Source organism: Choristoneura fumiferana, chromosome 19, assembly GCF_025370935.1.
Source record: "Choristoneura fumiferana chromosome 19, NRCan_CFum_1, whole genome shotgun sequence".
NCBI lineage: Eukaryota > Metazoa > Arthropoda > Insecta > Lepidoptera > Tortricidae > Choristoneura > Choristoneura fumiferana.
Window position 1 is genome coordinate 5,921,799 of NC_133490.1, and position 15,035 is coordinate 5,936,833.

General features: G+C 35.6%; 3 protein-coding genes across 3 annotated transcripts in view; 2 read left to right on the forward strand and 1 right to left on the reverse strand.

Moving 5' to 3' along the window:
* LOC141438735 (polyamine-transporting ATPase 13A3-like) overlaps positions 1 to 15,035 on the forward strand; it is a 426,124-nt gene that overhangs the window by 71,647 nt on the left and 339,442 nt on the right. The gene's annotated exons all lie outside the window — the stretch shown is intronic.
* Positions 8,344 to 9,150, reverse strand: LOC141438791 (protein lethal(2)essential for life-like). Its single transcript, XM_074102758.1, has one exon. It carries the CDS (start codon positions 9,050 to 9,052, stop codon positions 8,489 to 8,491), a length of 564 nt encoding a protein of 187 aa, XP_073958859.1. The 5' UTR covers positions 9,053 to 9,150; the 3' UTR covers positions 8,344 to 8,488.
* LOC141438794 (protein lethal(2)essential for life-like) lies at positions 11,830 to 14,544 on the forward strand. Its single transcript, XM_074102760.1, has 2 exons — positions 11,830 to 12,304; positions 14,338 to 14,544. Exons 1-2 carry the CDS (start codon positions 12,016 to 12,018, stop codon positions 14,538 to 14,540), a joined length of 492 nt encoding a protein of 163 aa, XP_073958861.1. The 5' UTR covers positions 11,830 to 12,015; the 3' UTR covers positions 14,541 to 14,544.

Consider the following 15,035-nt stretch of genomic DNA (forward strand, 5'->3'; position numbering starts at 1 on the left):
ATGAATTTTAGAACTTGCTAGACTGGTATTTTTGTTCACAGTTATTTTACATAAAAAACTTACTCTACTATACCACGTTTTTTTAGCATTAGAAAAAGGGTACTTAAAAAATCTTGGCGAGTATTTTTATTAAAAACGTTTTAAAATAAACAATGTAAATCATCATATTGCCCTTGCTAATTAGTTTTTAGGTTAAAGTTTTATAAAAGGTTAAAAAGCACGTCTGTAGCCGCGAACGCGCTTCTTTCTTTCTACATTAGTATGATCCATCGTAGTGATTAAATATGCCTTTCTGTCAATGACTGTGTAGCATCCATGTCTATATTAATGCACTTAGTACGGGACGGACAAACCCGCGCAACGCCGCGACAGAGCACGAGTTTATAACGTGCAAAGAAAGCAATAATAGGAAAAGGTAGGAACGTTGTTTTTAAATCAGAGAAGTTTAAATAAGTATTTGCTTTGATATTATAAAAGTTGAGTTGAGATTTTTCTGTTTCGTTCATTCAAAATATTATGTGAGTAGCTGAAGTGTTACTGATTACTTATTAAAGCAATGGCATCGCAATCTACTTATTAGTAAAAAGCTGTTGTTTCTGGGCATTGGTTGTATAATATTGGAAAGCGAAATGGTCTTAATTATGAAATAACCCTCACCATCAGTTTTAATGTGTGTGATGTGAGTGTATTTATTATGACGACATTTATACAATGACCAAGGCATGACCCAGGAGTTGAAAAGGCTTGTTCGTAGATTACGAATATCTTTGGGCATATCATAAGAAAGTCTGCTATCCAAAATAGGGTACGGTTTATAAAATGATGGCTGTTATTTTGATCTTTGTTGTGTACTTATCAGTAACAATGTGATGCTTAAATTTCGCAAATATTTAAAATTACAACCTTCTTGTGAGTAAATAAAATAAATCTTAATTTAAATTTTGTTCAACGTTGGATATTTCGTGCCTGCCACATAGTTGTTTTGACGAAACTTAGAGAATTTAGCGGGTGGCTTAAGTAATTAAAAAAATACACTATCACCAAGTTACTTGCTTCAAAACTACACTTGAAAAGTCTACAAAAAGCATTCATCATTTTCAATTTTGAATGAACGATTCGGAAGCAACGGGGAACGTTGCAAAGTAAATCGTTTCGTTGCTCTGATTTGTCCGCGGTTGTATTCATAGCGTCTACGTTAGTTAGGTGACGTTATGGCTAAAGCCCGTGCGAACCAATTGATTATACTTGACAGGAAATCAACACAATCAAAAATCTAATACGAAAAATCTATACCAAACACTCCATTGGAAATTATCATCAAATCAAAGATGTTTACTGTTGGACATGGGCATCCCACAAAGAACGACACAATGACTGATCGTGCGCCACTTGCATCCATTGCACTCCGATGACCCTCACCAGGACATTGGCACTTCACGTGCAAATAAAAAAAAAGGTTAAAAAAATAAGAAACAAGACTTGCAGCAAGATTTTTGCAGGTTTCCCTACGGCGTTGTATGACCTTATTGTTTTCGTCACTTCTCGATCAAACTTAGCTTTAATCTTGTATAGATTCTGTTTATAGTTGGCGCGTTGAAAAGATTAAATTTTCATGAAAATAATTTACTCCAGAAACAAGTCCATGGGTACACAGTCAATTTGTTATCTATAAGTAGTTTCAAATTGAATTTGGTTACAAACTAAACCAAATTATAATAGATCAATTTATGAATCAAATTGGGTCAAAAATCAAAATGAAACAAAAGCACAAAAATACAAATAATCTTTCTTAACATCTTCATCATACAATATATTTTATTCATTTCATTTTAATCTTCTTTTTTTTCTTTTTTTCCTTTTATAAATACTCTTTCTTACTTTCATGCTAACCCTTTCAACGGCCATGGAGTGGACTACGATGTCAGCCGACATTTAACCTTTTAATCTTTTTTGTCTAAAATGTTCAAATTGGTCGCACGGGCTTTAGTCGTGTTTCTGGCACAGCACGGGACGGACGTGTTATTGGTAAAGAAAGAAGCTTTAATTTCGAGTAGACTAGAGTCTTGTGTTCTAAAAGAGTTTTAACGAATATTAGTGTTATTAGACTATCTGTGTTTAACTGTTTAGATACTCGTTGTACAAAAAGCTCTTATTTTTTTTAGATGTTTAAATGTGTAATATTTACGTAGTAAAATGAAGAAGTATGTTGTCTGTATACAATCTGTGGCTGTAATTATTCAAAAATAAAACACGTCATCATATCAGCCGGAAATAGTCCACTGTTGAACAAGGCCCTCCAAAATGACTGCAAAGGAAAGGAAATGGGGGGAAAGAGGCAATCGAAAAATGCAAAATATGCTAGCCGCTCAGCAGGGCTACTACGAAACTCGAAAATCGAAGTTCGAGTCATACCGTCCCTATCACTCTCGTATTAAATAATATAAGGGTCAGCGGGACGGTACGATACGAACTTCGATTTTCGAGTTTCGTAGTAGCCCAGCTGTGACAGTATAAAAATGATAAGTATTATGACTTAGCAAATAAATTGAGTAGTGAAAACTTTATGCTATGGCGTGCTCATTCCTTACAGGGGATGAACTTTTTGTGTCGGCACTAAATAACTGCCTGAATTCGGCTGAGTCTGAGCGGCCCTGCCTGCACCACACCGCGTAGTAGACATGTCCACCCAGACGGCCGACTTACCTCACTAGTTCTTATTATTGCGCTATGCTAATTTGAGCCAATGTCCCAAATGGGTTTCAAGACACCTTACTTCTATTTATTTTACTACGTTATTCATTTTTAACTTTTTATTATGTTCCTACTTAGTTGTAATCACGTTCAACAGAAAGATAAAAATTTAACTACTTACCCTCTTATTCATAAAACAGCACTTCGTCTGTGTCTATATCAAAGTAACAGATAAAGGTAGCAAAAGTTAATTAGCGTTTATGAGTAAGGGGGTTAATATTAAAATATATTTTCGTTTTACAAAACACAGTAGAACAATTACGCTAAAATGTTAAGGAGCGTTGGATTATTTATATTCTGAATTCCGGAAGTACAATTCAATAGTAATTAGAAAATGAATGAAATTTAAGATTTTGAAAAACACTTCGTGATTTAGTTAGTTTCAATTCAATTATCAGTTTTATAAGTAAGTAAACTTTTACTATAGGGTAAAATAATAAAAAAAGCAGTGACTCTACTGTCAATTACTAAAAATAATCCGTGCGATGCGGTAATTATAGATTTTCAAAAGTTTGCATAACGAGCGCACGGTCGCAATTACAAACTCCACTTCAAACGGTGATGAAGATGGTAAAAATGTGAGTGCGATTATGATTGCGAGCTCATTTAGACAGTATGGCATCTGTTTTCACTTGGTCAGGTTGAATTGATGTCCAGTAGAAAAATTGGCTAATCTTTCTGCTATAAGTTTAAAACAATCTAAGCGTCGTGTACTTTTATTTCTAATGACACCGTTATACTAAATAGTGGTATATTACATTTTACATTGATCCCTGTGATTTGAAACCTTTGTTAAATTTTCTTGACTGAACATGCCGAGCGTGCTAACCAATTACATTACACCACAGCACTCCTGACCAACCTACTTCATCTTCATCGCTTCCATAAGCCAATAGGGGCATGTGGTGTACATGTGGTTACCACACTCAGCATGGTCAGCTCAAAAGCACAGGTTAAATTATTTGTTAATCTACTTTATGACATCACTCCGTAATACGTTTATACCACGTGTCATAGGGATCATCATAATAAATGACAACATACGATTTTTTTTTTCTAGCAAGTTCTTTGTGTCACCTTAACTTATTAACTGCCGATATATCTCTGTCAAAAGTATATGTGGAGCCATTCTGTAGATTTTACCAGGATCGACCCTATGCAACTCAGTAAGTGTAGGTACTTTTATCTATTACTATTACGAAGGTGTTAGCCTGTCTTTAAGTGAGTTAGGGTTGGTCTAGTTGTCGCGTCCTGAGTCGCCTTCTATTGAGAATTACATAACAAAACACGTACGACTCTCCATAAGACGTTTAGTAGTGCATTGTTTCGCAGATTGAGTAACACTGTCTGACTCTGTGTGCGTGTCTTTGGTATGTGTTTGTAACGCATTTCGATTCACTTTTTACAAAAAGTGGCAGAAATATGCAAAGCAAAGATAATTCCAAAGTATCTTCCCACGTAAAATCAGATTTGCGCTGCATTATGCTCCATAATTGACACTTGAGGCAGTTAATAGGTTAAAGTTGTTTGCATCAAAAAATGTAAAGCACAAACAATGCTTACTATGAAAAAAAATTAACCTTTTTATTGTTACAATTGTAAACTAATTGCGATATGAAAGGTTTTTTATTAATTTACATCGTAGTGGTAATAACCGTAATGTTATAAGTACCTACATTCGTTTATATGTACTTATTTACAAAGTGGCACATTTTTTTATTTTCAGTTAATGTTATAGATGATTGTTGGTTACTGTATAGAAATATGTACTTTTTAAATAATTTGCTATAATAATTCTATATATTAAATTATAAATTTACCTCAAACATACGCGCGCAAAATGAAAGCGCAAACTTTTCATATTATAAATGTACTTAACCTTTACTTTTTTAAAGTTCTTAGTTATAAATAAATTAATTTATAGTATAAATCGGGTCCTGTGATGTTGTATCACAAAGTAAACTATACATATCACTAATATTACACAAATAATTTTGCGAAATTGATTCTAACGATACATATCAATAAAGCTCAATTTTGTACCTATTATATTTCTAGGGTTAGATGTTGCAAAGCAAAACATGGTGTACGTCTTTATGTAGCTTAGATTTTAGAAAAAAGTTTATTAATAATTTAAAGTTAAATCATAGAAAATATTTCTAAATTGAATGTTATTATTCTGTTGTAGGGTAATGAGAAATTTCGTCGTGTTTTTTTGTATTGGCTTAAATTTAATAAAGTATAAAACATTTTGTTCACCAATATTTCGGAAAACTTGTTCAGGAAAAATGAATGGTAAAAAGATTAAAAAGTTTACAAGTTAAAAATGTAGTCTGAGCTCTGTAAACTAACAAGATATTTTTCCTCGATTTATTGTTATAGGAAAATCAGTGGTTCACAAGATAATACGTCCTTTTTTTTCGAAATATACGAACGTTCATGCACATGCCTCATGCCTTCCATGTAAATATTAAAAAGTATAGAAAATAGTCAATATTTTACGAACACTCGACGAAATCTTAATTTATTTTATGAAACGCTATTATTTATCTATAGAATGCACGGTTTGCTACATAGGTAACTTACATTTACAAAAACTTACACCTCATCTTATCATATTTTTGGCACAAGTACCGAATGAAAATTCAAATAAGTTAAATAGAAATCACGTCTGAGTTTTATAAATTCGTAATTTTATTTTTCAGTTTCATCCTTACTTGTGCCAAAACAATTATTCCCTAAATATATTGAGCATTCTCAAAACCAATCTAAATTATAACCTTACTATTTTAAACCTATTTCTGTACAGTTATAGATAAAATGTTTTTTTTTTTTAAGTTAAAAGTAGTAACAAAATGGAATTTGAATGAAACCTAAAAACTTAGTTAAATATTTTTAAGTTCAATGTTGCTATGTCGCTTTAATAAATGTGTATTAGTCAAATTACTATGCAGCGACATGTAGTATAAGTTAATGTATAGAAATTACAATTAATTTTGTAGACACATTTTAATATCGGTTGAGGAAATACTTTCTGTCTTAAAGGAAAAAATCCAAACATTTAACTTTTTAACCTTTTTTTATTTGAATTTGCACTTAAAGTCCAATAAAATTTAGAAACAGTCCGACCTTCGATAAAATGTATGATTTTTTTATTTTATTTTTTCAGATAATGTTAGTTTCCTGAACCGAAATTAAATAAAACTTTAAAAAATGTGAATACACGGCACAGTAGTGATATATGCGTAACTGAGCTTCAACAGAGACATTGTTTTATACACTATTACATACATACATTATACATATTGTATTTATTTATCCCCTGTCCTTTCAGGGGTGGTTCTTATGTCGACATTTTGTTGTAGCTAATAAAGAGATTCATATAAAATATCGATATTGCTTTATCATTTTAACCCTCTACTCTTATTAGTGTAAACCCCTTAAATACAATTTAATTAATTAAATTTCAAATAAAAAGACAGATCACATAATTTATACCTACCATATTTCAAAACACTAGAAGCACAAAGTGTAGTACTTACGACTATAACTATTTATATATATTATTTATAGTTAATAGTTATAATATTATAGTATAAAGTATTAGTATGGATGGAAATATGGATGTTGGGATTTATATCGTCGATCTTTATAGAACTTGAGGTTTTTAGATTGTAGAGGTAAAATGTTATAATTTGACTAAGTTTGATTTGTATTTATTTAATCCTAATATTATTTTGATTTTATTTAATTCATTTAACCTTTAGAAAAAGTTATTATTATTATATTATTAATCTATCGCAGTGTGCCATGACAAGCACAAGATTAGGCAGGGCTGTCAAATTTACTTCCTGAAACTAAATGTCAATGTTCTTGAAGAACGAAAACTAGGGTAGGGTTGGGTAGGGAGGGAGCTAAATATTTCTCCTTCATAAAATAATTTCCTACATATTATTAGAGCAGGCGCCAAGTTCAGTATGCAAAATATGAGGAATTCTGTGATTAGTTTTGAACTCAGAAAAGCTTACAAATTATGATTCTGAATGTTGCTAGGAGACCCAGTGGTCCAATTTTTTTTTTATATCCTATCCCATGTAAATCGTGTAAGTAAAGGGACTGAAAAAATGCTTTTGGAACATTTTAATAACAAATTTCGTGATAATATCCAATTTTTATAAGCTACATACATACTTATACATTTACCGAGTCAGTTGATAATTTGTATAAGAAAAAAGTATTACATTAAAAATTTAATTTTTAATACAAGCTTTTTTGCTGACTGTACTTTTTGTTGATTGTACTTTCATTTTTATCTAAACTACCATTTCCGTACCAAATTTCAAGTCAATCCGGCCACTACAAGTGGGTCAAATTAAACTTGCAAGATTTGACCCGCACATTTGTACATACAGACATACCTAAATTGCAAGTTAATGAAAGCTTGTAAAAATGGGATATCGGCAGGGAAATAATTATTAAAATGGTTTCAAAAGCGTTTTTTCAGTCCATTTCCATGTTTTAGGTGTTGAGGTATAAAAAATAACCGGCCAAGAGCGTGTCGGACACTCCCAAAACAGAGTTCCGTAACCATTAGGGAAAAAAACTAAGTAATATTTTTTTAAGGATTTCGTGTTTTATACGGAATCTTCCAAGTTTAGGTATATTTTATACCTTAGGCTGCTATTTACTCATAAACTACTAATAATTCTCAAGCAAACTTAGCCGTTATAGTTTTCCTTGAAAGTTTGGTATACTTACTTACTACCATCCTGAATTTTTTCAAATTTTTCCACCCACTGGTTTAGATTGTAGAGGGGGGGATGCTCGATTTAAATAAAAAAGAAAACTATAAGGGTACTCTTTTGCGAAACTATAAGGGTTCCGTTTTTGCCATTTTGGCTCCGGAACCCTAAAAATGGACCTCCTGACGACATTCAGAATCATAATTTGAATAAGAATAAGAATGGTTTATTGGCTGATAAAATAGATACACATACAAAAACACTGAAATATACACATCCATGCCTATTCCTACCAGCCAAAATGGCCGCCACTCAGCTATGTGTCGCGAAAAGATCTGAAGATGATTTCGCGACGCTGATTTTCAGTGACGCCAGTTACAATTACAGTTACATAGGTGGCTATCATCAGGGACACATCCCAGTATCAGACCGACTATATACCTACCTACCACTACTTACTTGCAAGCTAAGAGCTCAAAACTAATCACAGAACGTGGTCCTTATATTTTGCATACTCAACTCCCGCCAGAACCCGCTATAATAATGTAGTGTTAGACCTGCGAAGCAATCCTGGGAACACACGTGGGAACTATCTCCCGAGGCCTCTCATTCTGAGAGAAGGCCTGTGCCCAGCAGGGGGCCCTAAATAGACCGGGACGACTTTGAGGTGGTGTATTATTAGGTTCACTTTACATATTACTATTATGTATTTCAGGAAATCTTCCTCATGTAATAACAAACTTTTTCAAAAGTATGTTACGTACTTTGTAATTACGGGCTCCGACAGAGCCCGACTATATAATTTAATATAGCTAGGTAGGTACCAGTCCAGCAGAAAAAAAAACACAGATAATCATAACGCACCTTATATTTATAAACGCTTAATATTAAATAGGTAAGTGGGTACTTAATACAAAACAAAATCAGTCTCAACTCAACCACGAATGGCACCGCCAACTTTGGAATACAAATTAGGGGAAACTAAAAACAACTATTCACTTTTCTTCTTTCTCATTCTTCTCCGTTCCTTCACTCTGATCCTTGATTTCCTTCCTCACCGGTCCAGTTTGAGTGATGGTAACATTACGTTCTCCTTTGATGGCATCTGGAACTTTCCTGGGGGCAATAACGCTCAAGACACCGTCAGAAGAAAGCTTAGACTCAACCGATTCTGGGGCCGTGCCTTCTGGGAGCGCATAACGTCGAGTAAATTGGCGGGAAATAAAGCCATGTTCGTCTTTCTTTTCTTCATGCTTGCCTTCAACTACGATGTAGCCGTCAACCGTTTTCACGGAGATTTCTTCAGGCTTGAAGTGTTGCACGTCTAGATCGATCTGGAACTTGTCTTTGTCCACTTTGATGCTTGAACCGCAGTCTCGCACTGCTGCAGCAAGTTGACGCCAGGGTCTGTAGTAATCCCGGTTGAGAGCCAAGGGGTAACTGGCTTCGGCGAGAAGCGGCAAAATAGTGTGCTGGAGTTGATTCGGGTAGTGATGATGGTGGTGGTAGCGGGGACGAGAATAGCCCCAGTCGTCCAAAAGATACGGTAAAAGAGACATTATCTTGATAAAACTGCGTAAAAGGTTTAAACGCTTGAAATAACTTGGATTGGATCACTTGGATCGCTTCACTCGCTTGTTCAAAATACAACTGACGCTGTCACGAACGCGCGCGGTATTTATAGGTGTTGAGGCGCCATCTAGTGTTGAGTAGAAATATCTCGAAATGCAATGCTTGTTTACTTCGCACCAGGGGTGTTCAATGTTACGGGTCGCTCGAAGAACTTACTGGAAATTTCAAGTGCTTTTGATTTTTTGTGGTCCTATTATTATTATTTTTACATAAAACTTTTTCTTCTGAACATTCTTTTATTTTATCAGTTCCAGCAAAATCATACGTATAATATGATTGTTCTGAAAATTCTTGAATAAATTTAGGTACAAATTAATAAATATTTCTCATCTCAAACATGCTCGGAAATGTATGCGTTAATGTCACGAAATGAAGACGAACTTTCGCATTTATGGCTCCCTTCCCTACATTACCTCTTGGTCTAGGCACATATGGAATGTATAAAAATACGTTTTTGGCCGCTGCTCTACCATTATAATTTGCTTACTAACATTAAACTGACAAGGAAAAAATTACAAACAGCCAACCACCATTAGACTGTAAGCATAATTGCGACATTAAAATAAATGAAAAAAACAAAGGCTCCTAGGTTAACACAGAATAGCTTGTTGAAATGGCAAGTTTAAAAAATATCGGAAAACTAAGGTATTATATACTTGATTACCTAGATTGACATCTATGTATCTTACGGCACTAGACTGGCTGTTTGGAACAATCATCAATAGTCATATAGACGTACTTCGCGTTCTATCATCACGAACATAAGAACATTACCTTGAATGTTCAAGAAAAATAATATAACTATGTTGAGTGTCCGAGATGGTCCGAAATTTATGACGACTGTAGCTAGTGTTCACGATTAATTGGTGAAGCTAAAGCGACCCGCACGCTTGAGCTGCCCTGCCTAACCTCGGTACGGTCAACGGCCGCGTCGATCGAAGCATCTAGTACTTTCGCGAGTGTGGTAGGTCATGACCAAGGTCGTGAGACGAGAGGCCTATTAAAATTTGAAAATAGAATGTATTCACAGAATAAGTAATAAATATAATGAAATTTTAAGACCAAATTAATCGGAAGAAGAATATAGTGACTGTGGGGGTACATCTCGTGAGTTTGACGAAACGGGCTGAATTTTGATATTTATTTACTATTTACCCGCGGCTTTAGAAGCGTTAACAAATCCAACAGTTCAATTGAAATTCCGGTATTTCGCTAAATTCCTATGAGAATTCCCAAAAATTATTAATTATATTATTTTGACGACCAAATGGCCTAGTGGTTAGAGAACCTGACTACGAAGCTTGAGGTCCCGGGTTCGATTCCCGTATCGGGGCAGATATTTGTCTGAAAAATACGAATGTTTGTTCTCAGGTCTTGGGTGTTTCATATGTATTTAAGTATGTATTTATCTATGTAATTATATTTATCCGTTGCTTAGTACCCATAACACAAGCTTTGCTAAGCTTACTTTGGGACTAGGTTCTACCACCGGTTCGGAAAAACCTCTGTTGAGAAGAATCCGGCAAGAAACTCAACTATTTAACTACAGGGAAAATTTCAGAAATTTTCGGCAAAAAAAATATGCATAGTCATCATAACGTTCGAATTTCAAAAACCTTTTCACGCTAGGTAGAAAAAGCGCATTTCCACGCACAAACAAAGACACGACAAGTTTATACTTTAGTTTACAAAAACAAAGACCGCCGAATTAGGTATATGTACTTACTAATTAGTGAGGTCAAAAAAATAAGTTATTTGTGCTGTTATGATTATGACGCTGCTATCTGCAAAAACGTTCGTTGTCATTAGTACCTGCTCATTAGTTCCGTTTGCTTTTTACTGTTCCATCAAAAAAGTAAGTAAGTAAATAGTGTATTCATGAGCATGGAGCCTGTAATAAACCTATAAAAATGTGATTTGATAATGTAAACAATACACTATTATTTACTTTTTCTAAAATACCTACTATTCGTTTGTTATTTCTCCGCATGTTCTCCGCCCTTAATTTACCAATTACCAAAGTATGTACTTTAATTCTTGTACTTACAAAAAATTGGAAACCCGATCACTGATATTTAATATTATTATATAAAAAAAAGCTTATTTTACCTACTGACTGAAATTTTAGCTGAATGTGCTTGCATTGTCATTAAATCAGCTGAATAATTTTATACCTACCAAATTTCGAGTCGAACCGACCACTAGAACTAGGTAGGTTTAATTAATAGAGTTCCATTCCAGGTTTTGACATACTTACATGTAATGTAGACGGCAAGTTAAACATGGTTAAACGAACGATTGTAAAAAAATAAATATTGCATTATTCATAGCGTTCTTCCAACCCAACGCAGACGAAAAACAATCTAAAAAGATAACTAAGTATCTACATGAAGCTTGTTTACAGTCTGCGCCCGACATTCCAGAAATTTCTGTTGTTTTGTTGATACCGATGTTTGGGTTAACTTGCAAAGTTAATATTGCGGGTGGACAAAAAACAAAACTGAGCACATTTGAGATTCTAGAGGTCGACAGCGACATTACGAGTTGTAAAAGCAACTTGTAGTTGTTGTGTTTTGCTACTTGCCGATAGATGGCGCGCATTTTAACTTGTACGATTTAACGACCACGCAACATTAGTACGTACACCCACAAAACAATCATTTTTATTTAACATTCATAAATATTATGGGTAGGAAGTATTTTTAACGTAGAATTTTGGCTTGAATGAGGGCCAAAGCCAAAATTAAAATAAAAAAGAGACAATTGTGACGATGGCCTGTCAAAATTTGACGACGTCATAAAGTCATGATCGAATCAAAACAAGCAAGTAGGTATTTTTTTCCACAAATTTAGCACAAAACTAGTCAAAATTCCCAGGGTTATTGCTACAATGATAATAAGCCGAATTTTGCGCTTAAGCGTATTACCTACCCTAAAACATACGCGGAATATACGGCCAACCATAAAAATTGGCAAAGAGAGATTTCAATTACAAATAGACGTCCATCAATTCTCGAAGGATGAGATTCGTGTTAAAGCCCGTCCAGAATTCGTACTGATAGAGGGGAAACAGGAGAGGAAAACAAAGAGGGGATGCATTATACGGCAGTTCGCGAGGAGGTTCAAACTACCGCCGGGCTGCAATCCAGGGAAGATGAAGTCGTCCTTGTCTCCTGAAGGTAGTTTTAGGCCCTGTTTACGAGTACATTACATATTCCAGTAAAATAAAAACATAATACATACCGCTAATAAATGTACATGTCGCTATTTTTAGTACATTTGTGTTCGAAATACCGAGAAATGGGTGTTACAATTTGACTGTTAATTCAAATCTTAAATTAAACGGAGTATAACGTCAGGTGAGATAGGGCACTATTAGTTATTCTGTGGATAGGGGTCAATCACGGTCAGTTATATGTAAAAAAAAAGAATGAATGAAAAGAATGAGTACCTAAATGTCAAAATCCTGCTGTCATTTCATTACACGACATGTTCTTGGTGCGTGACTTCAACTCTGGTGGCACTACCTATATCTATTGGATCGGTTAGTCAGTTATTCCCAACCAGTAAGGCGCGTCCCACTTGGGGGGCGAACGTGATACAAAGGGGGGCGAGGGCGGCTTAATCTGTAAGTATATGAAAGTAATATACTTACATAACTTCTTTTTAATTATTCATACTTTCGCGGAAACATACTGCATTTTAATATAAACAAAAGTCGAATAAAAATATACACACTCATCTACTTATATTTTTGTTTGTGTAATTTTCTTAATTCGATTCTCCGCTTCGGCCCCTAGGGGAGGCGTTACGCCTCAGGCGTAAGTAGTATTATTGCATAAAGTTAGGTGAGGTCAGACACAAGCTCTGGGTTTGATTGTGACTTAGTTCCTATACTACGAAGTGCAAAATCGTTATCTTGCCGACCCGCTGACGCTAATATTATTTAATACGAGTGAGAGGGACAGTACGATACGAGAACCTCGATTTTCGAATTTCGTAGTAGCCCCTCTGGTCGGTTAGATTTTGACTTCCGGTGGCTTCGACTTCGTTCATCGTTGCAGATAGTTGCCAGGCAGCATTAGCCAGATGTATGGCTTTTTACGGACGTGTCCGGTCGAATATCGCACCTTAAGATCAATAAAAAACAAGTCGAAATAATGTATCATTTTTAATTTAGACTGATTATAAATACTTAATACATGTCATCATCAATCATCATCATCATCCCAGCCTATAATTCGTCCCACTGCTGGCCAGGCCTCCCTCAGAACAAGAGGGCTTGGGCCATTAGTTCCCACGCGGGCCCAGTGCGGATTGGAACTTCACACGCACCATTGAATTGCTTCGCAGGTTTGTGCAGGTTTTCCTCACGAGTTTTCTTCACGAAGCTCGTGTAATTTCAAATGTATTCGCGCACATGAATTACGAAAAACTCAGAGGTCGAGCGGGTTTGAACCACGACTCTGCTTGAGGCGATAGGTAAACCACTAGGCCACCACGGCTCATACATGTCAAGTTATAAAATTAAATTTAAATTAAATTAAATCAATTAATAATATTACAATAAATTAAAGTAGGTAAACAATGTCAATAATAAAATACATAAAACTAAAATAAATAAAATAACCTTAAAATCCCCCCCCCCCTGCATCGTGCCTGGTTCAAAAGTCCCCATTACACTGGCTGCATTGCCCGTCTGTACCGCAATGGACACCTGTTGAAACAGCCACGACCCAGACCGGGGATAACTCACAACCTTTGTCCCTGAGACGACGACCTAACTCTAAATAAATCCCGGGCCTCCGAACCCCAGGGCCCCGCTGTCTCCACCGCAACCGGTACAAAATCGTACACCGGCTCCAAGGCAGAATACAGCCAATAGCAGAACTTCGCACAGTTTTTTTTTATTTAGACTTACTTCAACTTGATAATTTCTCGTCCACTCTGAGGCCGTATTGCCTAACCGCCTAACGTTTCTGACGCTCGCGATCGCAATCAAATGACAGATTTCGCATACAAAATCTGTCATTTAATTGCGATCGCGAGCCTCAGATGCCTTATTGTCTAACACACTTGGAAATACAATCGCTTTCACCACTTCTTTCTGTGAAACGGCATAAGACGAGGGTAAAAAGAGATGGTGAATGCGATCAGCGTCAGCGCGTTATACAATACGGGCTCAGAACATCTCTTGTGACCTCTGTTTCAGGTGTCCTAACAATAGTAGCTCCCAGAGAAACCTGCGATATGAATCTACCCTGCGAGACCATGGTACCCATCGACTACACGGGCAAGCAGGCCGAAGAGTCCATAGTGGACGTCCAGACTAAGGAGACCAAGGAAAGCCAGGGAGACTTTTGTAAGAAAATAATAGGCGCTGTGACCGGACAAAATCAAAAGGATAAGAAGTAATTTGTGAATGTGGTTGTTTTATTTTTAGAGCTTCTAATTACACTTAAACTATAGTTTGCTAATGTCATTTGGAACTCGAGAAAAAGATTTGTTTTCTTTTTTTCGAAGAAAACCGACAAGCCACGAGCGACATTAATATTCTGAGGCCGTATTGCCTAAAGTTTCTGGCGCTCGCAATCGCAATCAAATGACAGTTTTAGTAGGTAAGTATGCGAAATTTGTCATATGATTGCCATCACTAGCGTCAGAAACGTTAGGCAATATGGCCTCTGGTTGAACTGCAGTGGCCCGGCGTGAAAATTTTCGTTTAGGATGGTTATGTTTTTCGAGCGTATGTAACTATGTACGTCTTTACTTTGCCTAAACGGCAATCGGCAATGCTACAGTAATATCTAATGTGTTGAAAACCGTCCAGCCGTTTAGGCTACAGAGAGGACCAAAGAAAAGACGTACATACGCCTACATACGCTCGAAAAACACCGTCCTAAACGAAAA

What these genes read in the sequence shown, in the direction of transcription:
- LOC141438791 (XM_074102758.1), bottom strand. Translation starts at nt 9,052, where the DNA reads ATGTCTCTTTTACCGTATCTTTTGGACGACTGGGGCTATTCTCGTCCC.
- LOC141438794 (XM_074102760.1), top strand. Translation starts at nt 12,016, where the DNA reads ATGATAATAAGCCGAATTTTGCGCTTAAGCGTATTACCTACCCTAAAA. An exon ending in GTCGTCCTTGTCTCCTGAAG is followed by an intron (nt 12,305 to 14,337) that starts GTAGTTTTAGGC and finishes CCTCTGTTTCAG; the next exon opens with GTGTCCTAACAATAGTAGCT.